Source organism: Pavona decussata, unplaced genomic scaffold, assembly GCF_977016875.1.
Source record: "Pavona decussata unplaced genomic scaffold, jaPavDecu1.1 SCAFFOLD_286, whole genome shotgun sequence".
In the NCBI taxonomy this organism is placed as follows: Eukaryota; Metazoa; Cnidaria; class Anthozoa; order Scleractinia; family Agariciidae; genus Pavona; species Pavona decussata.
The window spans coordinates 803392-823565 of NW_028145687.1; the positions used below are offsets into that span (position 1 = coordinate 803392).

At 39.6% G+C, this 20174-nt stretch overlaps 2 protein-coding genes across 2 annotated transcripts; one reads left to right on the forward strand and one right to left on the reverse strand.

Annotated features, from left to right (window-relative positions):
- Positions 1-3889: 3889 nt before the first annotated feature.
- On the reverse strand, positions 3890-5731 carry LOC146455073 (uncharacterized). The gene has a single exon (XM_085094725.1). The coding sequence runs from the start codon at positions 5729-5731 to the stop codon at positions 3890-3892; it is 1842 nt and encodes a 613-aa protein (XP_084950851.1).
- A 2249-nt stretch (positions 5732-7980) lies between these two features.
- Positions 7981-19794, forward strand: LOC146455074 (ESF1 homolog). The gene is made up of 10 exons (XM_085094752.1): positions 7981-8336; positions 9372-9459; positions 10032-10191; positions 11069-11303; positions 12263-12483; positions 13678-13864; positions 14611-14837; positions 15916-16004; positions 16313-16340; positions 17575-19794. The coding sequence occupies exons 1-10, from the start codon at positions 8250-8252 to the stop codon at positions 17657-17659; spliced, it is 1407 nt and encodes a 468-aa protein (XP_084950878.1). The 5' UTR covers positions 7981-8249; the 3' UTR covers positions 17660-19794.
- The last annotated feature ends 380 nt before the right edge of the window (positions 19795-20174 follow it).

Sequence of the window (20174 nt, forward strand, 5' to 3'; positions counted from 1 at the left end):
TTAGGGGTTAGGGATTCTTTGTTTTGGGGGTTAGTTTTTTTACGTTTTGGGGTTAGTAATTCTTACGTTTAGTGGTTAGTTTTTTTTACGTTTGGGGGCTAGTAATTCTTACGTTTTCTTACGTTTGGCGGTTAGTTTTCCTGCGTTTATGGGTTAGTAATTCTTTCGTCTGGGGGTTAGTTTTCTTACGTTTGGGGGCTAGGGGTTTTTACGTTTGGAGGTTAGTTTTCTTACGTTTTGGGCTTAAGGATTTTTACGTTTTGGGGGTAGTCTTCTTAAGTTTATGGGTAAGTAATTCTTATGTTTGGGGGTTAGCTTTCTTACGTCGGGGGGTTAGTACTTCTTACGTCTGGGGGTTAGTAATTCTTTCGTTTGGGGGATAATTTTCTTACGTTTGGGGGTTAGGGATTCTTACGTTTGAGGGTTAGTAATTCTTACGATTTGGGGTTACGGATTCTCACGTTTGGGGGTTAGTTTTGTTACGTTTGGGGGTTATTAATTCTTATGTTCGGGGGTTAATTTTCTTCTTTTTGGGGGTTAGTAATTCCTAAGTTTCGGGGCTTGTTTTTTTACGCTTGAGGTTTAGGGATTCTTACGGTTGGGGGTTAACTCTTACGTTTCGGGGTTAAGGATTTTTACGTTTGGGGTTTACTAATTGTTACGTTTTGGGCTTTTTTCTCTTCTGTTTGGGGTTTAGCAATTCTTACGTTTTGGGGTTAGCTTTGTTACGTTTGAGGGTAAAGGATTCTTACGTTTGTTGAATAGTTATATAAAAAGTTTGGGGGTTAGAGATTCTTACTTTTGGGGGTTAGTTTCCTTACGTTAGAGGGTTAGTAATTCTTACGTTTGGGGGTAAGTAAATCTTACGTTTGGGAGTTAGTTTTCTTACATTTTGGGGTTAGGGATTCTTACGTTTGGGGGTTACTTTTGTTACGTTTGGGAGTTAGTAATTCTTACGTTCGGGGGTTAGTTTTTTTACGTTTGGGGGTTAGGGATTCTTACTTTTTGGGGTTAGTTTTCTTTCATGGGGGGGTTAGGGATTCTTACGTTGGTTGGTTAGTTTTCTTACGTTTTGGGGTTACAGATTCTTACTGTTTGTGGTTAGTTTTCCTATGTTAGAGTGTTAGGGATTCTTACGTTTGGGGGTTTGTAATTCCTACGTTTGGGGGTTAGTTTTTTTACGTTTGGGGGTTAGGCATTCTTACCTTTGGGGGTTAGTTTTCTTAGATTTGGGGGTTAGGGATTTCTACATGTGGGGGTTAGTTTTCTTACGTTTGGGGGTTAGTAAATCTTACGTTTGGGCGTTAGTTTTCTTACGTTTGGGGGTTAGTTTTCTTACGTTTGGGGGTTAGTTTTCTTACATTTTGGGGTTAGGGATTCTAACGTTTGGGGTTGAGTGGTTCTTACGTTTGTAGGTTAGTTTTCTTACGTTTGGGGCTTAGGCATTCTTACGTTTAAGGGTTAGTTTTCTTACGTTTATGGGCTAGTAATTCTTATGTTTGGGGGTTAGCTTTCTTACGTCCGGGGGTTAGTACTTCTTACTTTCAGGGGTTAGGTTTCGTACGTTTGGGGGTTAGTTTTCTTACGTTTGGGGGTTAGGGATTCTTACCTGCGGGTGTTAGTTTTCTTACGTTTAGGGGTTAGGGATTCTTACGATTGGGGTTAGTTTTCTTACCTTTGGGGGTAGAGATTCTTACTTTTGGGGGTAAGGGATTCTTAAGTTTGGGGGTTAGTTTAATACATCTGTGGGTTAGTAATTCTTACCCTTTGGGGGTTAGTTTTTTTACGTTTCTAGGTTTAGTAAATATTACGTTTGGAGGTTAGTTTTCTTACGTTTGGTGATTAGGGATTGTTACTTTTGGGGGTTAGTTTTCTTACGTTAGAGGGTAAGGGATTCTTCAGTTGGAGGTTAGTTTTCTTACGTTTAGGGGTTAAGGATTCTTAGGGTTTTTTCGTTAGTTTTCTTACGTTTGGGTAAGGATTCTGACGTTTGGGGGTTAGAAATTCTTACGTTCGGGGGTTAGTTTTTTTACGTTTGGGGCTTACTAATTGTTACGTTTCGGAGTTAGTTTTCTTACGTTTGGGGGTTACATATTCCTACTTTTGGGGGTTAGTTTTCCTACATTTCGGGGTTAGGGATTCTTACTTTTGGGGGTTAGTTTTCTTAGTTTTTGGGGTTAGTAATTCTTACGTTTGGGTGTTAGTTTTCTTACGTTTGGGGGTTAGTAATTTTTACGTTTTGGGGTTACTTTTCTTACGTTTGGAGGTTTTTTTTCTTACGTTTGGGGTTTAGGGATTCCTACGTTTGGGGGTTGGTTTTCTTACGTTTGGGGGTTAGTAATTCTTACGTTTGGGGGTTAGTTTTCTTATGTTTGGGGGTTAGTTTTCTTACGTTTGAGGGTAAGGAATTCTTACAATTGGGATTTTGTTTTCTTCCGTTTGGGGGCTTGTAATGCTTACGTTTGGGCTTAGTGTTCTTATTTTTGAGGGTTAGTTTTCTTACGTTTGGGGGTTTTTAATTCTTAAGTTCGGGGGTTAATGTTCTTCTTTTTGGGGGTTAGTAATTGTTCCCGCGGCTTCCAAATCCAAATCTCTTACCTCGGGTAACATTTTGATGACCTTTTAATGACTACAAGCATTTTACACGAGCTGTAAAAGACTTACAATCCGTAATACATTTCTCCAAAAACCATGCCATGTGCTCTCATCCGGTTTGGGGGCTTGTAATGCTTACGTTTGGGCTTAGTGTTCTTATTTTTGAGGGTTAGTTTTCTTGCGTTTATGGGTTAGTAATTCTTTCGTCTGGGGGTTAGTTTTCTTACCTATGGGGGCTAGGGGTTTTTACGTTTGGAGGTTAGTTTTCTTACGTTTTGGGCTTAGGGATTTTTACGTTTTGGGGGTAGTTTTCTTACGTTTACGGGTAAGTAATTCTTACGTTTTGGGGTTAGCTTTCTTACGTGCAGATGTTAGTACTTCTTACGTTTGGGGGTTAGTAATTCTTACGTTTGTGGGTTAGTTTTCTTCATTTGGGGGTTAGGGATTCTTACGTTTGGGGGTTAGTAATTCTTACGTTTTGGGGTTACGGATTCTTACGTTTGGGGGTTAGTTTTGTTATGTTTGGGGGTTTTTAATTCTTAAGTTCGGGGGTTAGTGTTCTTCTTTTTGGGGGTTAGTAATTGTTCCCGCGGCTTCCAAATCCAAATCTCTTACCTCGGGTAACATTTTGATGACCTTTTAATGACTACAAGCATTTTACACCAGCTGTAAAAGACTTACAATCCGTAATACATTTCTCCAAAAACCATGCCATGTGCTCTCATCCGGGTACAAAATACAAAAAAACAACGTCATGTCCGATTACACGAAATGTCATTAAGATGTAAACAATCAAAATAAAGTCTGACGATTTTATGGCGGTAACATCCTCCCCCCGTGTTCGGCTGAGTTAAATGGGCGAACACTCTTCTAGGAGGGCTAGTTTCAAAACAGGACGCTTCATCAAACCAAACTTGGTCTTCACTTCAGCTGATCTCACGACATTGTCATGGCCAGGGAAAACTCTCACAATTCTGCCAAGAGGCCAGGAGCCTCTCGGGGTTCCATAGTCTACCACAAGCACCAAATCACCAATCTTAACATTCGCCATAGGTTGAAACCACTTCTTGCGAACAGCTAAACCAAGCAGATACTCTCGCAACCAACGATTCCAGACGTGGGCGGTGATAACTTGTGCCTGACGCCAACGCTTCTGAGACGATATCTCTTTTTCAGCAAAAATACCAGGTGGCAGATTAGGAGATGCTCTACCAATAATAAAATGATTTGGAGTCAGCGCTTCAAGATCCTCCACATCAGAGCTGACTTCAGTCAAAGGACGACTGTTGACTAGTCACTCAACTTCAGTAATGGCGGTCACTAATACTTCATCCGTGAGGACTTGATTCAGCAGGACAGCATCAAGGGCTTTCTTACAAGACCTCACCAAACGCTCCCATATTCCCCCCATATGGGGTGCGGCGGGTGGATTAAATACCCACTGAATTCCTTCTTGGCTCAGCGTATTTGCAATTCGATCTTGATTCCACTCACAAAGGCATTCTTTTAACTCGCGGTTGGCTCCCACGAAGTTTGTTCCATTGTCAGAGTAGATGATAATTGGTTTACCTCGTCTTGCTATAAACCGTCGAAGACACATGATGAAAGAGTCAGTAGACAAAGAGTGTGCAACTTCCAAATGCACACCTCTTGTCACAAGACAAGTAAAGAGGCAACCATATCTCTTTTCTTCCTTCCTGAGATGCTTCACTTTTAGTGGACCAAAGAAATCTACTCCAACTTTCGAGAATGCCGGTGCAACTTGTAGACGATCAGAGGGAAGGCCAGCCATCAATGGTGCTTCTGGTTTTGCTCTTCGCCTTCTGCAATAAGAGCACTGATAGAGAATCTTTCGTACTGTTGCACGGCAGCGCAGAATCCAGTACTGTTGTCTTAATTCGTTTCGGACATGTCCAACGCCTTCATGTTTAAGCTTCTCATGGCAGTTTATGATGATAAGACGGCTCAGCTCATGCTCAGGTGACAACACCAAAGGGTGGCGGCCAGAATATGGTATATTGGCTCTCTCAATCCGACCACCAACACGAACCATTCCTTCTTCGTCCAAGAAGGGTGAAAGAGAAACCAATTTGCTCTTGCTTGAAATGGGTAGAATTTTCTTAAGAGTGGCAACTTCTTGGGGAAAGGACTCTGCTTGAGCCTTGCGGATCCAGAATTTCCGAGCTTGCTCCAACTCTTCAACTGACAACAGACCAATTCGACGTTCAGCCACTGAGCATCTGCAGTTGTAAATAAACCGAAAACTGAAGGCAGTTACTCTGAGGAGTCGCGTCAAGGATGAGTACTTATTCAGAGAAATGAATTTACGCCTTGAATCTTGCACTGCACCAGTCCAATTTACTGCCATTTCTTGGGTTTGCAGGTCATTCATAGGTTGGTTGGAGGCTTCAAGTTTTGAATTCCCCTTTGGCCACTTCTCTTCAGGGAGATGTAGGAAGGCAGGACCATTTAGCCACCTGCTCTCTGACCCGATCGATCTAACCGGAAGTCCCCTGCTTCCATCATCTGCAGGGTTTAATGGACCAGGACAGTGGTTCCATTGACTGGGTTCCGTCATGTCCAGAATCTCACCAATTCGATTAGCGATAAATGCGGGGTGGCGCTTTGACTCTCCACGAATCCACTGAAATACAGTGCTACTGTCAGTCCAAAGGTATTTAGAATCAATGTTGTAATCATGCTCCTTGATTACTACAGCAGATAACCTCGCACTCAATACTGCGGCCTGCAGTTCAAGCTTAGGAATGCTCAACGGCTTCTTGGGTGCTACTCGCGTCTTAGCTGTAACAAAGGCACACCTCACAGCTCCACTGGCATAGCTGAATCTAAAGTAAGCTACTGAGCAGAATGCCAGTTCACTGGCATCTCCAAATACATGCAGCTCAATAACAGATGGATTGTCCACAACATGACGATAAAAACGGGGAACAAAGAATTCTGAAAGCCCCTCCAGTTCCTCCTGCCATTTGGACCACTCTATGAGGAATTCTGGTGGTGGTGCATCATCCCAGCCAATACCAAACTGCCACACTATGACTCGCTCCCATCTGGTTTTATAGCTCAGTCTGTAGAGCAGCGGTTGATCAAATGCAGAGGTCCTGTGTTTGATTCCCATCAAGATGGAAGATTTGTTTTCTTTGCCTCAAGTGGTGTCCCATGTCCTTACTAGGGCTAATGCTCAGTAGCAAATATAGGTATGGATTAAACTAGGAGTCATAGAGGTTGATTAAAAATATACAATTTTCTTATGCACAATCTATCTTGGCCAATGAATAATTGAAGGGCTAAGTGCACAACCATATTAAGTCAAATTTTGCTGACTCAATGTTATCTATTTCGGCCTCATTTATCTTTAAAACTAAGTTTGTGAAACCAGTGAAACAAACCAGAGAGCAGTGTTCTCTGACAAAACTGAAGGTCACATGTAAAATTCCGATGCTGTTGAGCAAAACAAAAAGTTGACAAAAAATTTCACATGCGATGGTTGTAATGCTCTCCACCTGAATGTTTTGGGATCATGGACTCAGCCATCCACTCAGATAATAGATAGTTTTGTTAAATTGAGGCTGAAATGTGATTGGCAAGATTATTGTCCGACTATATTATGAAAGGTGTTCATCATCGTTGTTTGAAATGATAGCTGAGTTAAATTGTTTGTCTCATGATTGAGTCGCATAGATTTGAGTCACAATTGTCCGACTGTTATAGGATGGCATTGAGCACCCTTGGGGTGAAATGGATGTTTCAACAAAAACCACAGGAGAAGCAACCAAACATCTTGCTGTGTGCAACCTGGACTGGGACAGAGTAACAGCAACAGATCTGTTTGGTAAGTTGTATACTTTAAAAAGGCTGTTACATGTAGTCTGTAATAATAATATTATGAGGCAGAACCCACTTTTGTTGAAATATGTTGGCGGCAGTTGTTCAAAAAGCACATTATATTGTCCAGTGGAATTCATGTGCAGTAAGCTGTTGTTGTTGTTGTTGTTGTTGGGTTTTTTTTATTTAAACAATATTTTGTTTCCACATTTGCTCTAAGAGCAAAAAAGTGCTCATCGAGAGAGCTAATGCTATTTACAGTAATTTTAAAACATCACGGTCAACAAGAAACAGCTAAACACAACTAAACAGCTAAATAAAACAACAACAATAATAACAAAAACAATAATAATAATAATAATAATAATAATAATAATAATAATAATAATAAACAATATATCTAAATTACAGTAATTTGTTACAGTGAGTTGTTATTGGGAAGTCGGACAGCACTGGGATGGTGCAGTGGGGGGAGAGCACTCACCTCCCCCTAATGTGGCCCAGGGGCCCGTTTCTCGAACGTCCCGGTAACTTATCGGGCCCGATAAGTGTCTTTGGTGATAAATGTTTCTTAGCAGAAGTCCATTTTTGTTAGCTTTGAATACTAAATTTTAAAACCTTATAATTCTATGAAAACATTGGCCAAGTATCATGTCTCTAATCACTGTGTAATCGGCGAAAAAACATTTAAAAATATAGTTATCGGGCCCGATAACTTGCCAGGACTTTCGAGAAACGGGCCCCGGGTTTGATTCCCGCAGAGTTGAAGTCATATTTTGGTTGAGTTTGTTGTTGGTTCTCAGCTCTGAGGGTTTTTCTCTGGGTACTCCAGTTTTCCTCTCTCCACAGAAGTCAACATTCCCAAATTCCAAATTACGCTTAATACACTCATTCTATGTTATTGTAAAAAACAAATTGACAGCAGTTTTTTATGGTCTATACTCAGTTATAGACCATAAAATTATGTCATAACATGTTCAAAACTATAAGAGTATAGACCATAGAAAACTGCCTTCGATTTGTTAACTATAAGCTAACCCTTTGTAAGAAGGAGATTGGTTGAAGCATTTTAGGAAGTACTACACTCTCATTTTAAAAGTTTTATTTTAGACTGGGTTTGTTTTGGTAACATTACCTCTTTTATTAAAATGAAACTAATACTTTTTCCTTTTCCTTTTTCAGTATTGTTTAATTCCTTTAACCCAAGGGATAGCATTATCCAATCTGTCAAGGTTACCATCAAGGTTAATTCCGGGATATCAGTTGATTGGATGTCAGTTGATAAAAGCTCCTTTGAAGTTGTTATCAGTTCTTTATCCCACCACTTACTTAATCCTGCTTCCCAACCTTCGTTTTCTTGCTTTTTATGCAGCTTTCATGAAATCTTTTACATTTTAGTAGACAAAAGAACATGGCTAGTGAGCGGCGTCATTCATGTCCTCCTTCCCCTCTCCCCTGGATTGTATTGTTCCATGAAACATTGCCCTTCCCCCTTCCCATGGAAGGATTTTTGGTTTGAAACTCTCCCCTCACCCACCCCTCATAAATACATGTGTACCTTTGAAATCTGCAATTAAGTTTCATTTGATACTTTTCTTTAAAATCTTTGGCTTTTGAGACCCCCTCCCCCTCTGGATTTTCTTCCAGGGGGGAGGGGTGAGGATAATCTCTGAAACTGCAAACTCTTTCCCTATCCTTACTTTACTGTTACAAGTTCATTTTTTTAAACTGCCTGGAAATTTGTGAAACAAATTTCAATTCAAATTATATATCAAATGTAGATTTATCCTTCTGACTATGGCTTGGAACAAATGGGTCAAGAGGAAAGCCTTGGACCTGTTCAGCTGAAAGATGACGAAAATGAGAACAGTGAATTGGGAGATAAAGGAAATATCGAGGTGAGATCTATAAAGAAAAGTAACTTAATGATAAGCAATTCATTAACCCTTTAACCCCTAAGGCAGAACGACATTTTCTCCAGATCCAAGTCTACAAACTCAATGTCCATGTATGATATGCCATTTCAAAGCTACTCATGAGTGTATTTCATAACTGATATAATTATGACTGAGAAAAGTTATGGCTTTGAGATAAATGGCCTTAAAACATAAAAATTTAAAACTTTAAAAACGTCCAAATCCTTGTGTATATTAGGTATACCCCTAAAATATAGCTTATTTTGCAGGTCTCAACATCTTCATTAATGTGAGAGATGTCTTAAGACCCACAACTTCTAGGGGAAAAAAGTTGAAAAGTTATGGGGTGGTCAACCATATCACATATGGGAGAGGGTTAAGTTTTTATCCTTTTAATGGGTAGATCTTCACAAGACCATCTTGGTGTGAAAAATTCATAGAAATCTGTCAAATATTGACAGAGTTGTGGCCTTATGTGCCAAATGGCACTCTTAGGGATTAAAGGGTTAAATTACCCTTCATAAATATAACTCGTTATATTTTGCAGTTTTCCACACAACCATGACTTCTGTGTATTGATTAATTAGGTTGGTTTCTTGCAATCTGAATTATAGGAAACCAGCAAGAAAACTAGTACAGTTCTACACAACCCCTCACCCCCACAGAAGGTTTTTGGTTTTCCTCCTCCCACTCCACCCACTGAAAAATTCAAATTACCGTCATACCTTCCTTTTAAAAACTCTTGTTTTTGAGATCCCTTTGCACTCCATTGACCTTCATGAGGGTATGGATATTTCTAAAATAGTTTCATGGTCATGTCTTTACTCGAATCTCTAAACGGTGGCCAATTTACCTTTAGTTATCAACTCTGTTGATAAACCAAACATTATTTTGTACTCTCCACCGATGCAGCACCGCAGTTTCTTTAGAAATTATAATCCCTTAACATATAACATCATACAGTTTACCGTGGCTGTATCTGCTTGTTATTTACATGGACTGCCTTTGTCTCGTCAGGGTTCAGAGTTTTCCATGGAGAAACTTCGACAATACCAGTTAAACAGACTCAAGTATTACTATGCGGTGACGGAGTGTGATTCACCAGGTAGATACAGTGGAGCAGAGTGATCAGACGAGTATAGCTGCTTAATTTAAACTTTGAATACCGGTAACATGCATGGATCACAGTATTGTCAAACGGACAAAAGTGTTTATGGAAATTATTTCTTTGATTTTATTGTTTTTGTCACTTGTTTCGTGGTTGAAAACACCCCCATACTTATGTAGCAAGTACTATTTTATATTTCCTATTTAAAATTGCCAAATTCAAAATTAAAGGAAGTTAGAAGAGGAAGCATGATTGCCGCAATATATAAAGTTTTCCCAAGATAAAATTTAGCCACCCAAGTTGCATATTATTAATTTTCCTAATAATTCACTGTGTTAGAGCTTTATTATCCAGCCATTTATAATTTAGGGAATGTTGTCAGAAAGTAAGCCTTTCTAAGATGCGATCTTCACTGAAATTCCGATCGCAAACTTTATGTCGATATTCGCGTAGATTAAAGAAGTCGTTTAAGTTGTAGCATTTGTCTTTTTGTTATCCTGTTTAAAAACATGGTTTCACTGTAGGCTAATCTCGGGTTGAGATTTAGAAAGTTTTACTTTTTTAACCAGTGACTGCAGGAGTGCTGTATGAAGAATGTGACGGAACAGAATTTGAACTGAGTGGTAATGTACTGGACATGAGGTTCATCCCAGATGATATGGAGTTTGATCACGAGCCTCACTCAGTAGCCACAGAGCTACCAGCTTCAGGCTCTTACACTGCACCAGAGTAAGTTACAGCTTTGAACCTGAAAATTCTCCTAGCAGTTCTTCAGACATGTTAGGGAATTTAAACAGGGATCAGCACTTTATAAGGGATAGTTCCTCCCACCTTTGTTACACAGTCACCGCTTCAACGTCACGTTTAATAGGGTTGGCGGACGTTGTGAGCAAATAGAAATTAAACGTTGTGGAATCGGTATTTCAAGAAATAAACCCAATTAACGTTTCTTGAAAAATTAAACTAAGCTGTTAAAATAATATTTTGGACAAAAGATATTGCAAACGAGAGGCAAAAACAAGTTAGCAAATCTCTAACTTTATTCACGAGACAAATCCGCATACATTTTTCAAATTCATTCTGTCAATATTCTATTGTTTATTGCCGCACGGCTCTGCGATGTTCACAGCTCAGTGTCTACAATGAATTGACTGGTGACTTGGCCAGGCCAAGGTTCCTTTTATAGTGCGGGTCCTTATTTAACGACGGCGGTGATGGCAACGACAGCGCCTTAAACCAATACATGTAGGTTTAATCGGAGGAAAAATAATCGCTCTGCACGTGCGTTTAAAGTTTTGTACACTTCTTTGCCGTCCTCTGCAAAACAACAACGTGAAATGACCAAATTCAAGGTTTTGTGGAGAACGTGAACACACGACGGCGAATTTTTCATTCTCTTTCTTAGCTGAACCCCACTCTTACCGCGGCTCGCGGTTCGCGGCCTCGCCCCTCCATGAATTTCGTGCTCGCTGGTTTTTTTCCGTTCTTCCCCGCTGATTTTCGTGCAAAAGAGAGAGAGACTGTCCGCAGTCTGCGAGGGGAGTATCTGCACATAGTCTACTAGAAGCATTGTACTGTGTGCAATGATATTTTGATCGGATTTCAGGTTTTCTACAACAGCTCTTCACCAAACAAACGTCAAACTGACGTGGGACGAAACAGATCCTGGACGGCAGCGAGCGACCATGAGAAAATTCAACAAAGAGGATCTGCTTGAGATGGATTTTAACGCGTACCTGGCATCTTCATCGGATGACGAGGATCCTCAGGAAGGAAACGAAAACACGAATGAAGATCATGATTCTTCCGATGATGAGGACAGGAAAATTGACAAGTACAAGGTCGGTTTCCCCCTTTAAGCTAAGTGAAGTTGTACCCTTTTACCCTAGCAGTACTTGGATGTCCATCGAGACAGGCGAGAGAGAAAAATGATTAAACAGAAGAAAGACCCTAGTGGAAATTTGCGCAACTTGAGCAGTTGCAAATAGAAACCCTGAAAAAAAATTCAGGCTTGAACGGGATTGAACCCATGACCTCAGCGATGCCGGTGCAGGGCTCTACCTACTGAGCTATCAAGCCAAATGAGAGCTGGTCACATTGTGAGTTCATAATATACCCGTCGATGATGAATGAATAAATATGAATATAGGAAATATGTATTAGAGCTGCGGGTGAAAGATTAAATAGAAGAAAGGAGAAAAAGCATCTGAAGGAGTCCGAGAGTCTATATGATAAGAGGCAGAAATTTCATTGTGTCAAGTCAGACAAATGCGAGATCAAAGGCTGAGATCTTGTCAACTCCCGTAGAAAATTTTTGAAATTTTAAAACTCAGGAAGTACCTGTTGGTACGTAAAGTTCTTGAAAATTGTTCATGATGCAGAAAGAAAGATAGCAAAATTTTAAGCTCTGTCACGAAACAAGAAAGATGCCTGTATTGAATATGTCACGAGCATCATGATGGGACAACGAAAAACTCTGCGTCTTCCGTGCGGGACTCACACGGGGAATTCAGTCTTTTCTTTGTCTTTTCTTTTGATGTGGAATTACGTAATGGCAAACGGGAAACGCCAGATATTTACACGCGATCATGTTTATCCTACATTTGCCGCTTGCTGTTTTCAGTTTCCCATTAAAATTAAGTAGTTTTGTGGTAGCGTCAAAATCTGTAATTGTTCTTCACTATTCTCATATTTGTACTCATTTTTTCAAGAAAACATAAAGGCGAATCTCACGTTTGACGTTTACTGTAAACGCGATTCTAAATCCGAATAATATTTCTTTCACCCGGCACACCAACAGCAACTTCTAAGGGAAATTGAAGACAAAGAACGCAAGACCGACAGGGAACAGGAACTAAAGATTACCTGGGAACCAGGCCTGCGAGAAGCCACAGAGGATCTGGTGACAAGTAAGATGAAAGAGAAAGAGAAGAAGAAACTGACGCCATGGGAAACATATCTACAGAATAAAAAGGAGAGGAGAAAGGAGAAACGAAGTGGAAAAGACACTTCAAAGAAACAGTGAGTTCAAAATCACCTGGGTGCAGCTGTTAAAAGACGATAAACTCTAATCCACGTTTGTTGTGGCGTAATGGTAGCCAATTTTCCGGCGTACAACTGTACGTCTTGTCTTTCAAAATCTAAAAATGGCGTTTCGCCGTTGTGAGACAGGTTGAAGGAAAATTTTCACACTACATAAGGCGATGTTATAAACAGTTTTAAACTTTGCAATTTTTCCCGTTTAGGCCTTCAACCCGCTTCTCGCACCTCCAAATTCATACCCATCCAGATATCTTGTGATCAATACAAAAATAGTCCTTGGCCGACGCAAAAGCTGACCGGAGATGAATGCCACGCATGTGAACTTGTGGATTGCATGACAAGCAATGTCCTTAGAGGGGGTAGCACCTACACTCATTGGATCCTACCCCGAACTAGTCCCTCTCATGTACAACTAAAACATAATGCCAAGCAAAGACCTAAACATCTTATTCGCGAGCAAATGTTTTTTTTTTTTTTTTTTTACACTGTACGCACCCCTGTATTTGTATACCTGAAACGTGCAAAGTGTCCTGACAAGAATTTTACAATTTATGTAAACTATGTAAAATTGATAATGTTGATGCACGTGGCGTTTTTAGACACACTGCACAGTGTACTTTGCCTTGCAATGAGAAAAATCGTTGAGAGACAAGTTGTACATTAGGTAGAAGTCGGTTGTGCTTACTGCAACAATTGCAACATCTTGCGTCGCAAGGATTTTAGCTTTTGTAGAACCTCAAACTCGGTCATACAAGGCGCAACTTTCCTTGCAAGAGAAGTTGTACGAACCGTTGCGAGACAAACTGTACAGTGCAAACACCTCCTTGACGCTAGATTCCGTAATTTTCTCAAGTACGGAAACGCTGGTCAAAGTAGAATCGGTATGAACCATTGCCAGGCACGATAACCCTTTAAGCCCTAACAGTGATCAGCATCAAATTTCTCCTGTGAAATCAATGCTTATTAAACTCCTGGGGTCATAAGAATTAAGGATGTGATGACAAAAGGTGAATTTTCTTGATGTTTTAATAAATTCTCCCTAGTATATTCATAAGAAAAGTATAGGGACAACATAGGAGAATTTATTCTTTGGTATTAGGGGTTAATAGGTCAACATGCAACCGGTACAAAGATTTCAGATAGTATATAGCTGTTATATTTCTTCTGTTTTAGTTTACCAAGGAGAGAGTCTGAGGAGAGTGACGAGATTCCTTCGGATGTTGATTTGTCAGATCCGTTTTTTAGCCAAGAAGTTTCTGCTGGAATAAGTAATGCAGGTGAGGACGGAAGAAGGTCCGGAGAAGGAAGGAAAAAACGAAAACGAACAGAGATGGAAACTGAAGAGGAGAAAAAAGCGAAGGTACAGTACTTCTTTTAGAGATAAAATTTGTAAGGATGCCATAGGGTCCATGAATGAATAATATGGGTGCATGAGGTGGGAGGTTACAGAATTTCTCTGCAGTCGATTTGACGAAAATTACCTATCATGTTCCGTTGATTCCCGAGAATTGACCGAAAATTGCACGAAGGTTATATCTCAAGATACTCGGATTTCCTATGGGTGGTGCGTACTAAAACAGGGATATTTTTCCACAGTTTAAAACTATACGGAGAAAGCAGAACTTAGCAAGTGCTCTTGGTATCCAAAAAGAAAATTGGGGATAGCCATGCATTTTTTAGAGATAGTAAAGCTTCAATTTGGAAAAAAAAACGCCATACATAGACCCATTCGGCTAACGCAATGTTGTACCCAATTCAAATCCTTTGGGCATAAAATGTTTTGTTTTAAGTATTTCCATATCATTTAAATGTGAATGCTACACTATTATGCAAATGCAATAAACAAAGAATCTTAACCGCGGGGGATCTGAATTGGGTACAACATCGCGTTAGCCGAATTGGTCTATTCCTTTATATTTTACAGCTTTTTAGAATTATCGTTGCTTAATTATCTCTAAAAAAATGCGTGGTTACCCCCAATTTTCTTTTTGGATTCCAATAGCCCTTGCTAAGATCTGCTTTTCCCGCATAGTCACAAACCGCGCAAAAATATTTCTGTATTAGTAGGCACCGCCCTCAAAGGGGCAATTATGTTAACTGTTTCAGGAGGAACTGGAGCTTCTCTTAATGGAAGGTAAGGACGACCGTCAGCATTTCAGTCTGAAAGGGATAATGGACAGTGAAAAAAAGAAAAGCAAGAAAAAGCGGAAAAGGAAAGAAAAGGAAGAGGAAATGGTGGATGATAATTTTAACGTGGACTTGAAAGATTCTCGATTCGATGCTCTGTTCACTTCTCATCACTTCGCTGTAGATCCCTCAGATCCACAATACAGGTTAGATCAATGTACAAACTCTCTTTACTACTCCTCAGTTAATCGTAGTAGTTTAGTTAGGAGAATTTTACATCAATCAACGCAGCCTGTGATAAAGCTTCGCTTGCGGCTTTTGTTTCGTTGTTATCTCCAGGTGTCACCCATTATGATCAACTCCAACATTCACTTTCTTACATGTCTCGTTTCCGATGCGGTTACTTTTGTTTTGTTAACGGAAATAAGGTAGAATTTGACGTTTACAGTCAATCCACGTCACGCGTGACCGGTTTTTTTTTTTTTTTTTTTTTAATTTGAACGGAGTTTTGAAATTTACATGTCAGTTTTGACAACGAGATTACTGAGTTCCCGTAGAAATTTCCCTAGTTTATTGACGGTATAAAGCTATGAATTTTTCTTTACGTTACAGCATTAACTATTTCAAGAATAACAATTGTTTCCCAAGTATTTTGAATCTATTTTTCAGTTAATGCGTTTTTTTCGGAAAGATTTCCAGAGAAATGGTCAACATCCCATTCATAAGTTGGACATTACAAAGAGAAATTCGAATGTTCATTTCAATCTCGGAAATACTGGTCACACGTGACGTGGATTGACTGTAATATGGCTCCATTATAATGACGGTCACTGTCATGTTCTTTTTTTTTCAGTAACAAATCTTTACAGTACTGGTTGTAAGTTATTTTTGTTTTGAAAATATATTCAAAATATGTTTACTGAATTTCTTGCAAACACGTACCCGTTTTGAAAAAGACATGCTGCAAACATAATTGGCTTTTCTGACAAATTCGCGACGAGTGTGGAGAATTGCATCGTACTGTCACGAGTATTGCATCTTCCAGAGAATATCAGTTGGTATCGAAATGCAGCAGTAGATAATTGAGATCTTACAAAAAATAAATATTCAAGCCGTGAAAAGGTCAACATCACATTCAAATCTCCTCTTGTCGAGAAAGGGTTGCGTGGCGGTGCGTCATGTTTGGCGCAATGTGTCATGGGTAGACTGCTACCCCCCCCCCCCCCTCCCTTAAAAAGGTCTAAACAGAAATTTATGAAGCTAACATTGATTCCTTGTAAACAGGAAAACTAAGGCCATGGAAACAATTATAGAGGAAAAGCAGAAAAGAAGAGACACTGAAGAAAAAACGTCCCGGGTCAGACATAAGAAAGGTGAGTAAAATACTTATTACATACGTAATGAGTTGGAGTTGTGTACTGTAAATTGAACACTGATTAGTGTAAAACTCGCATTCTGATTGGTCTGGACGAGTACAGACGCACGTTTGACGTCATGAGCCGCAGAATGTTCTTGTAGTCCTCAGTCGTAAACTTTTTAGACACAAACGTACGGAATTGGTAAAATTTGCGTATTTCTACATATGCTACTGGCAAATTGACTATTTGTCAATTTTGACAGGTAAATCCAATTCATCTGATTGTCGAATCAGTGATATTTCACTCTGCTTTTTTCTTTGCAGGAGAACAAAACCAAAGAACGGATCCTAGGTAAGTTCACTTTAGAAATCCGCCAGCGTTGATCCCTATCTATAGGACTTTAGTGTAATTCTACTAGTGTTCTATCACGAATGCCGTTCTCTGATTGGCTACGCTACTCGCCATCTATTCTGTGATAGATAGTGAGTAGCGATTTTCAACAAAATGGCGCCCACTTCTTCGCGTTTTCGAAGTGTCTGCGATAAGGAAATAGATAATTTACTTGTTTAGTTTTGAACGACTAGTAGATTTATACTAAAACAATTAGATTATTCGCTCTCGATTTCTATGCGTGATAGTTGATTCGGGCTTCGCCCTCATCAACTATCACGCGATAGAAATCTCGAGCTCATAATCTAATTGTTAAATAGAATACGTATGGTTGCGTCGTCTACAGGCGCCAACGCATTTCGTTGAAAGAGCGGAAAGACAAGGGCTTGGGGTTTGACGGGAAAACCTTCTTACAACACCATGCGTACCGTTTAACTTAAAACAGACACCTGGGCCGAGTTGTTTGAAGCTAGGCTCGATTTCCGCCGCTCCCTCGGGTCCGGCGTGAGCGCGGGCTCATTTTTCCAAACAGTGGCTGATAATTGAGCCTATTTGAAGCTTGATTAGCACTAATGCCGGGTCAACTGTGAACACAACCAATAAGTTGCCTTGGTAATAGACCTTTTCCGAGTTGAATTTACAGCTTGTCCTTGAGTCACGTTTACGTGCGATTTAAAATAGTTGCGATAGTTCACGCTTTCCATCCCGAAAACATCAAGCGTCTCCAAGTCGCAAAGGAAATAAAATTCTATGCCATACGGTATCTAATTTTTGGTTTGGTATGTTGTTGCGATGTATTTGAAATCAAACGTACAAAAGCAGTGGAAAGTCACAGGTTTGACTGGAGTATGCCTTTGACCGTTCAAAATACATTAATAATTCATAAGCCCATTGACCTATCAAATGGTCGATAATACATCACGTGCAGTGACTTTATATCGATAAACCTCCTCCTCATTAGTATGCAGTGTTTTCTCGTGTGCTAATTTCCAATGTTCACAAAAGCATCATTGTTAAGAACTCTCTTGACACATGCTTTTCCAGGAATGTTTTTGAAGCCGTTCAAAAAAACTCGCACCACTTGTTTTATCGGGTCTAAAACCACGAGGCGCAAACACTGCTGCTCGTTTTTTAAACATTACATAAAGCACTTCTCTTGATACTTATTCCCTAATTTTTGTGTCGTTTTCTTTAGCCTGTCGCTCCTGGTGAAATCAGTCAAGTCCAAAACAGGACAGTTCCATGAAAAGAAGCAGAAAAAACGACTGATGCATTCATGACATAATGAAGCACAAAGATTGAGGATAAACAGAATACCGCTTAGCACCGTTTTTTATTAGAAAGTCAACATTACAAGTTTAGCTTGCAAAAACAGTGGCTGCAGATTGGTTTTTATCCCTACTTTCACTTCAAAATGATCATCTTCCCTCTGACAGTGTTTACGAAACCAACAACTATCTGAGCGATACCTGGACAATCAAACCTTCAATTTTTTTATGAAGTGGATTTCCAGTAACGTTTAGGCATCAGTTCGACAAAGTCTGCAGCTCAGGTGATGTATCAAGATTAAGCTTGACCTTTCCTCTCCGCACTGCAAAACACAATCTGGTCCGCAGTCAATACCAAATTTCTTCCCCGCGAGCTGTCCATTTTCCATCATTTAAACTGTCGAGTACTTCTTAGAACTTATCCTTTCGATTTACCGCTTTAGAAGGGTTAATTTTCTTTCTGTAAACAGCACATTCGAATCTAAAACATCACAACAATATGGCCGCTTGCTCCTTCTCAGTTCCAGGTACTTGACGTCACAATAGTAAAAAACTCCCGTCCGTTCCCTCCTGACATACACCAAGATATTGCATTCTGGTTGGACCGTTTACGTTAAGACAATAACGACAATAGGAGACAAAAATATCCCCTCTAGGAGAAAGCTCGATTTGATACATGTTCACCGAGTTAATAATTGAAAGATACACATTTGCGACAACGATGAAGAAAAAAAAGAAACGCCACCAAAATTTCGACATGGTCTGTCCTGAGGGCATCCCGCGTAATAAAGGACTACTCGACGTCTAGTTGAAAGTTTGATGATTACAGCAAACTTGGTGTTACGCGCCTCGTTAGCTATTAGCTTGACAAAAGCTAATATGCCCCAGTTTCAGTTGAGGATGATATTATATTGCGTTAGGTGATCCACTACCATTCGCAGACAAAAAAAACTTTTGTTGGATTTCAAAACATATTTTAGCTTTTGATCAAAGAAATGATTTGAGCTTTACTGCAAGGGATTCATAACGTGCTTGAAACAACTGACTTCTCAACCTTAGAGGCTAAGAGATTCCGGCATTTTATCTCCAGTTTCTTACGTATATAAAGAAAGTAGAATAGCCCCCCCCCCCCCCCCCTCCCCTCCCTCCTGGATGAAATGTCGGTTTATCTTCTTTCGTTAGGTTGCCGTTGCAGTTTAATTTCCCAGGGTGGGGAGAGACAACGCAACTCAAATTTTCTCGTTGAAGGAATAAGGTTTAGCTGTTCTATGTCGCTCACATCCGACTGTAGATTCGCCTGCAGTGTAGAGATTGTCACTTCTGTCTTGAATGCAGGAGACTGAGTTTCGAGTCCTCGCCAACCAACCATATTTTCACAAAATATGTTATATCTTGCTTTTACCCGATTTCTTTGTTCCTTTCGTATAACAGTGATCCTATTTAAATAATCGAGTGTTTTTGTCGAGCGACTATCGGCTGATAGTTGCCCTGCGAAGATTTGATGTTCTTAAAACAAATACCGAGGCTTATTTGCTAATTTTAATTAAGAACAATAAATTTCCAAGGGGCAACCATCAGACCGATGGTCCTAAGGCAGAAGCATTCTATTGTTTTTATTGTTCATCACTCAATTTTCTTCCGAACAGAAGTCATTGAGACTGGCATTTCGAATTTGCAGCTCATCAATTTGACACTTTAAGGCGAAAGGTTAAAATGGTCAGAACAAGGCGAATGAACACCATACAGGATAAAATGCCACAAAAACAGCCTGTTTGTTCACTGGTTTGTTAGTGAACTGCAAGAATAAATGTGAGATGTTTGTGCGGACGAGTCAGTATTCATCCGGGCATTTTCTCCCGACGGACACTATGCACTGACAGTATCTCTCCTTGGATGAACCCTATCACATCACGTGATCAATTGAAACCAATCAGTAGCAGTCAACTACAAGTGGAAATATGGCTGATTCACTTTGAACGAATACTCTGAGCTGTCTTCTTCATGTTGCACTGTTGTAGTATCAACTGATAAAGAGTGTAGGAAATGGCAGTTGTAACAGCGATGAATAGACTTTCTATGCAATAAAATTCGTACCTGGCTACGAGGCTTAAGGGAATAAAACAACAGAAATAAAATTGAGGCTTAGAGATGAATAATTAATTTATTTTATTTTATTCCCCTAAACTTCGTAAACAAGTTACAATTTTAAAATTTCGACTTAATTAAACCTATCGCAACTTAATTCAACCTGTGATAAACAGAAGTCCTATTTTTTATTAAAGGCACTAACTTGGTTCTTTTTCTTTTTTCTTTTATTTTTATAAATAAATTATTTTCCACTTGAGGATTGCTAGTTTATTTCATCTGTGTAAACAGAAAATATGAAAAATTTGAAAAAGTCTCAGATACTTCACATTCGACTCCTATCAAAATCCAGGAAATAGTACCATCCTTATCGAAAGATATGATTATAATACACTGTACTGTACATGGGCGGTCCCAGGAAGTCTCGATTACAAGGGTCCAA

What these genes read in the sequence shown, in the direction of transcription:
- LOC146455073 (XM_085094725.1), bottom strand. Translation starts at nt 5,731, where the DNA reads ATGGGAATCAAACACAGGACCTCTGCATTTGATCAACCGCTGCTCTAC.
- LOC146455074 (XM_085094752.1), top strand. Translation starts at nt 8,250, where the DNA reads ATGGGTCAAGAGGAAAGCCTTGGACCTGTTCAGCTGAAAGATGACGAA. An exon ending in GACGGAGTGTGATTCACCAG is followed by an intron (nt 9,460 to 10,031) that starts GTAGATACAGTG and finishes TTTTTTAACCAG; the next exon opens with TGACTGCAGGAGTGCTGTAT. An exon ending in GGCTCTTACACTGCACCAGA is followed by an intron (nt 10,192 to 11,068) that starts GTAAGTTACAGC and finishes ATCGGATTTCAG; the next exon opens with GTTTTCTACAACAGCTCTTC.